The 7,300-nt window shown below is 27.9% G+C and overlaps 1 protein-coding gene across 1 annotated transcript; it reads right to left on the bottom strand.

Moving 5' to 3' along the window:
* Nucleotides 1-6,128: 6,128 nt before the first annotated feature.
* LOC136078440 (uncharacterized) lies at nt 6,129-7,022 on the bottom strand. Its single transcript, XM_065794213.1, has one exon. The coding sequence runs from the start codon at nt 7,020-7,022 to the stop codon at nt 6,129-6,131; it is 894 nt and encodes a 297-aa protein (XP_065650285.1).
* Nucleotides 7,023-7,300: the final 278 nt, after the last annotated feature.

The raw sequence follows: 7,300 nt of genomic DNA, 5'->3' as shown, positions 1-7,300 counted from the left end.
AAAGCAAAAGCACCATAACTTATGCAATTTCCCAAGGCTCTAACTTGAGTCGTTATTATTTTTACTCAATATATATAATTTATATTTTAACATCAAGCTTATCAAAAGAAATCTTATTTGCGGTTAACTTCAAATTGTTTTATTCGAAAATAGACATTAAAACACTTTTTAACACAATTAACAAAGAATTACATAAAATAAACGAATGGTTCAGGTGTAGCAAACTCTATTTGAATGTCAAAAAGACTAATTTATCCTATTTCATAAACCAAATAAAAGTGAAATAATTCCTTTTAAACTACCTGATCTAAAAGTCAACAATACTAATATAAAAAGAGAAACTTGCCCAAACTTTCTAGGTATGGTCTTGGATGAGAATTTATCGTGGAAGCTCCATATAAACACTTTAGAGAGAAAGCTCTTGAAAAGAAACGTTTCATTGATGTATAAAACAAAACCTTTCCTAAATATCATGTCCATAAAAAGTTTATTTTTCTCATTAATACACAGTCGCCTATAGCTTAGGTAACATGGCCTTGGCAAACACAAATTAAACTAAGCGTAAAAAATCTACAGTAAACAAAAACAAGCATCTGTAGAATTGTCTTTGGAGTAAGTAAAAAAGTGTCTTGTGAACCTCTCTGATGCAAACTTGGAAAGTTGAATTATACAAAAATTACATACATTTTGTCTTACAATTTATGTATAAAATAAAATAAAATATCTCCACCAATATTTCAATCATATTACAGCGAAATAAGCCATAAATACTCTACTAGATTCTCATTTAACAACTTTGTCATCCCAAAATTTACAATAAAGCTAAATTCATACTTAATCCTACACCGCGGACCTTATATGTGAAAATTCTCCCCCCCAGATTGTTACCATCGAGAAAAATACACTTGAACTGTTCAAATTTGAATAAAAGCGTTTTTTATTATCTACGGACTTAAATCTTATTTTTCTTTTTTAGTAAAATAATGTGGCATAATTTATTTCTTTTATTTGCTTTTAATTTTATTTGTACTAAATTTATTTTTCAAAAAGAGTTTATATCTTAACAGTTATATCAATTATGAAACGTAGTTTTACACATTTTATATATACTTTATCACAAGCATTTATCACATTTTTATAGCTATAACGGGGCTCGGTAATAAGATAAACTGACTTCTTCTTGCTCCATCCATTTGTTTTATTATTTAAGTTGTAACGGCACTTTCTACGGCACAATTTAAAATAAAAAAAAATGAAAAATAAAAAAAAATATAAGTATAGTTATTTAAAATAACAAACGCTTGCTCTGAACAGTAAGTGTGCAGTGTGTACGGAGGTATAGAAAAAAAAACAAAAAAACTTTTAACTTATGAACATATTTCCGGTTTAAAAATACAAAGACTTACTCTGAACAATAAAAAGATTAAAGGGTTCACAAAAATGTATACACCCTACACGTTTTAATTATCAACATATTCCAAATAATACAACACTTCAATGTGCCAATCCTCCTCACTTTAACATTTAACCTAATCTAACAGTGAAACCTAATCCAACAGTGCAAGCCAATTATTTCTAATAGAGTTTAATATAACAAAAAATGCATTAAATAAATTGTATAAACCAGGGACATGAAATTTTTTGAGACGGAAGAGCCAAAAGTTAAAATTTACAAAGACTTTTAGTATTTTAAGAGCTACCAACATTTTTATTTCAATATTGTATTAATATTTGTGCATGGAGCTAAAAAGCCGCTTCTTAAAAACAAAGGAACCACATAAGGCTTGCAAGCTGCAGAATAAACCCCTGATATAAATGTTTAAATAATACAATGTAGACTAGCAGCAGACTAACCAACAACAACTTTGAAAAAATAATAGTGTTAGAAGTAAACATCTTATGTGTGCTTAATTAGTTTAGTATCTCGGAACTTTTTAAAGCACAACACGGATTTTAAAAAATATTAATATAAATAGCTTTATTTAAATACTAAAGCGAGTGTGTAAGACACAAGACTGCAAACGCTGCCTAATGTTCCTTTTTTTAAGTAATTAAATTTATTAAAAAAAAACATTGTCAACGTCAACCTGCCTTGATCTGCACCCTTCCCCCTTGTCACAGTTGTCAAAAAAATTCAGACCCCTACCCCTATTTAACATAATTGAAGGACACCCCCTAATAAACAAATAATGAATTAATCAAATAATTTTGAAAATTTGTGTGATTATGTTATTCTTATATTTTAAGCCAAGTTCACGTGTTTAAAATTTAAATTTGATTTCAATTTATTTTGAAATGTTTTAACTAATTAAAAACAATAAAATAAACCATATGACCTAGAATAAGAGGTTGATAATTTCCATATAAATAATTAAACAATCATTGACATGAGTATTGTTTTAATTTGACCAACTAACGGCTCGGGTTCAGACGACAAGAAAGATAAAAAGTTATGACGAAGTGCAAAGAAAAATTATAAAAAAATGCTTGACTGTAATTGTGGGCCAGTGACCCATGTGCGATTTTTAGTATTAAGTTGCTTCAAGCTGGAGTAGATACTAAAAGATATTTAAATTCTTTGTTTTAGGGGGTCGTCCATAAATTACGCAAAGCTAAATCTATCTTAAAAACTGAAGTAGGATATTTGGTAAAGAAGAAGGAGTGAACTTTCTTTCAAATGCTCATCCGCCATGCACTGTGAAAAGACCGTAAGGACTTCTTAGGGCACCTAAAAAAAAAATTAGAAAAAAAAAAATTAAAACACATTTACGCGGCGATTTTAATTAAATCGTATTTTTTTATTTTTCATCATTTTCAATTTTTTAAGTAAACTTAAGACTCAACGAGAGAATAACTTGATCTTTATCGTTATTTTTATTAGTGAAATTTAGATTTGCGTAATTTAGAAGCGATCCCTAGGTTAAACCACAAATTCCCGGCTACTTTACTTTATACTTATACAATTTCTTTTTCACTTGAAGCTTCAGAACCAATAACACGCGTTTTAATTTTGGTCGTAAGTTTTGGATTTTTTTTTTCATTGCTATTTTCAACTTTTTATCATACTACAACTAGTATACTTTCTTTCTCTACTACTTCAATCTCACTATCACATTACTATTATTTACATTCTACTACTTACTACATAATCTCGAAGCAAAGTTTAAGAAGTAGCTTTATCTATTTTATATACCTTTAATTATATATATATACTTCTTTTTTTTTTATTTACACTTTGCCGATAAAAAAAAATTTACAGTCGTAACTTATAAAAAAATAATTACATGACCGGGGCTAGAAGAAGACAAATTTAGTCTTATCATTAAGCCCCAAAAAATGCGTCATTACTAGACAAAATATAGTTTGACAATAAAATATAGTTTCAATGTATATATCTCTGATATATATTATAAAAGAAAATTTAAATATATCGCATATCGTTTAAAATTTATAGTTTTTCAAAAAATAAGATATAACAATTGCTTTGTAAAATAAAAGAAACAAAATTTATTAAAATATTAAATGACAAAAATAACATTTAAGAATTGGTTTGAAAAATAAGAAGATATGATTTTATATAAAAACATTTTATTGGTAGAGCATTTTATAGTTTAACTTATTTAATTATATTTATAATACTTTTCATTGCCAATTAAGTAAAAGCAAATAAACAGTATAAAATAAAAGTAAAAGACTAATAAATAACGCAAAAATAAAAAATAAAATTTCTCAAAAAGAAGATTATCATTTAAAATGATAAAAATATATGTACAATTATTGATTAATTATGTATTAATAATCTAAAGTAATTAATTAATTAACTATTAATTATTGATTTCTAATATAAAGACGTTTTATTAGAAAAAATTTAATTCATTTTCAGTTAACAAAAGTAATTGCTTAAGTTTTGTTTTGAATTGGTTTAGAGAATAATTAGTTTTCATTTCATTATTTAATATTATGTTCCACAACTTTGGTCCTCGGTTTACAATAGAGAATTTAGTAGCGGAATAATAAGTTTTGGATTGAATGTAGTTGTATTTTGAAAATCTAGTAGGGTATATGTGATTTATTTTTTCAAAAATTGAATAAAATAAGATTGGTAATATATTTTTATCAAGTTTGAACATGAAAATAAGAACTTGATAGAGGTTTAGTTTATATACATTTAGGATATTGAGTTCATTAAATAGTGTTTGTGTGTGTGAGAAGCGATCTACGTTTGAAATTATCCTTATAGCCTGTTTTTGTTTGCTAAGCAATTTTTTTATATTTCACGTTAGTGCTACACCAAGTTCGCATAACTTAAGTAACAATGAATAAAAGAAAAGTAAATGTTTTTTAAACAAGATCAATGTAATAACTGCTTTGCTTTGTACATTATACCTAAATTTTTTGATATTTTATCTTCAACTACACCTATATGTTCCCTCCAGGTTACATTTTCGTCTAGAAACATGCCTAAAAACTTTATTGATTGCTCTCTCTTTATTAATTGGTTGTCAATAAAAAGGTCTGGAAGTTCTAAGGAAATATCTGATTTTTAATGTTGGCAATGGAATAAAGTGTTTTTTGTTTTAGTAATATTTAGAGATAACTTGTTTGATTTAAACCATTGGGCCAGTTTGTCTAGTTCTTTGTTTATTATTTGGAATAATATATTGATATCTTTATTGGAATAAAACAAGCTGGTATCATCTGCAAATAAAATTGTATTTAAAATGTTAGAAAATTTATTTAAATCGTTTATATAAACGAGAAATAGAAGTGGCCCTAAAATCGATCCTTGAGGAACACCACATGTAATTGTCTCATAACTAGTTTTTCCTTCATCATAAACTATATACTGCTTCCTATTAGTCAAATAACTCTCGAACCAGGACAAGTTAGTATTTTTTATACCATAACTTTTGAGTTTCGATAGAAGGATTTGATGATTGACTGTATCGAAAGCTTTACTTAAATCGATAAAAAGACCAAGGGTATACTTGCCTTCATCAAACGATTCAAATACGTCCTGAACAAGGTGAATGATTGCATGATCGGTGGAATGGCCAGATTTGAATCCAAATTGTTTATGGTAAAGAATATTATTTACATTCAAAAAAGAATAAAGCCTATTATACATAACTCGCTCTAATATTTTAGAAAAACAATTAAGAATTGAGATTGGACGATAATTTGCAACTTCAGAAGGATCGCCTGATTTTAAAATTGGAATGATTTTTGCAATTTTTAGGTTTTCTGGAAAAACACCATGTTTTAAAGATAAATTAAAAATATGTAATAATGGAATTGTGATGTATTTTATCGATTTAATAACGACATTACTACTTATAGAATCGAAACCTACACTTTTTTTAGGCTTTAACAAAGAGACTGCGTCTAATAATTCATTTTCCGTAAGTTTAGGATTAGACATAACACTAATGTTGTTTGAGGTTACGTAAGACTTAAAGTGTATTTTAGAAGTTGCTATATTTGATGATAAAATAGGATCTATATTTACAAAAAACTGATTAAGTGTTATATATATATATATATATATATATATATATATATATATATATATATATATATATATATATATATATATATATATATATATATATATATATCAGTGGCGGATTAAGACTTTTCGGGGCCCGGGGCTATTTAAAAGTAGAAGACCCCGTTCCACTAACAACGACAAAAATGAGTAAAACAAAGATTTTCTTGAAAACGCTATCACTGATATTTATTTATATACAAATTTTATATTTATTTTATTGAATTAAGTTGAGTAATTTTTTTCTGCTTTTCTTTCCCGCAAACTCTGCAATCACATTGCTGAAATCCAAAGTTTCTAATAATTTTGACTCAATAGTTAATCTTGCTATATTACTTAAACGACTATGGACCATTGTTGGTCGGTGCATGTTCTTAACTCTTTTAAGAGTAGAGAAATCTCTCAGCCTCGCAATTTGTTATGGGAATAGTTAGAAACAAGCGATATGCTATAGAAATATTTGGAAATACATCAATAATATCGGTTTCAACAATCCCATTTAAAACATGCAGAGGAATCAATGTGTTTTCAGTCTCAGATTTATCTTTTTTATGCGAAAAAAAACCCGGAGGCTGCAACTTTAATAATGTTCTATTTCAAATATAAAACTATCTTCTAAATTCTTTGAGTACACTTCTACAATTTTTTTCGCGCTAACTTGCAATTCCATGGTACTAATAGTTAACAGCTTCGATAGAAATCCAAATAACTTATTTACGTGGTTGTAACCATCACTTCTTATAGTTAATTGTGTCACAAGTTTGTCAATAATGACAAAAAATGTATTCACTCGAAACTTGTCGGATATGCTTAAAGAATCAACTTGGCTTTCTACGTTGCTCAATTTTTTAATTACCTTTCTTTTGTTCTTATCAGAACAGTCTTTTTCAATAAACGAGCTAAGTTTTTTTAATTCATTCTTAAATCTCATAAAGTCGTTTCGTAAGTTTTTTAAAAAGTCAATTTGTGAAAGTAACATACTGCTTGCTGTATGCAAATTTAATTCAACTTTTTGAAGAAATTTGCTAACTGCATTAAACCTCTTAAGTATGTGATGCCAAAGTACAGCCATGAATGTAAACTCTAGCTTAGTTATTTTATTTAATAAACACAAAGCTTCATGACGAGTATCAGATTTTTTTTCTGTATCCTCAGCTATATGACATAGCGCTGCATGAATCCCATCAAAATTTTCTACTAAACTTTTTGAAGCATCTGACCTACATGACCATCGTGTATCTGATAGGCGCTTGAGTGTAGCATGATTTCCTTTCAATAAATCCCATATATGTGTTGAAGCTACAAAAAATGAATATAAACTCTGGAGAACGCCAAAATAGTTGATAGAATTGATGCACTCACTGACACTGCACTGCCCTACTAAATTTAAAGAATGTCCAGCGCAGGGGATATAAAAAGCTAATTCACTCCGCTCTTTTAAACTTGCCTGCAATCCAGAATATTTACCAGACATATTGCTTGCATTATCGTATGCCTGTCCCCGACAATTGGTTATATCAATATCATATCTTTCTCCCTTTTAATCTGGCTTACCATATATTCATTGACATGAGTATTTTGTGTTATGAATTCAATCCACTTAATCATACATTGAATATGTTCCTTGCTGTTTTCGTGGCCGAAAATTGTTTGCTTAGCTTTTTTCCAATTGTAAAAGCCACTTTTGACAAATACGTTGTCGTAATCGGTTGAAAACAACTTGCAAACATAACAAAATACACACCCAGTGGA

The sequence above is a fragment of the Hydra vulgaris genome, chromosome 03, assembly GCF_038396675.1.
Source record: "Hydra vulgaris chromosome 03, alternate assembly HydraT2T_AEP".
Classification (NCBI taxonomy): domain Eukaryota; kingdom Metazoa; phylum Cnidaria; class Hydrozoa; order Anthoathecata; family Hydridae; genus Hydra; species Hydra vulgaris.
Note: the sequence above shows the minus strand (reverse complement) of the source record. Positions and strands in the feature narration are given on the sequence as shown.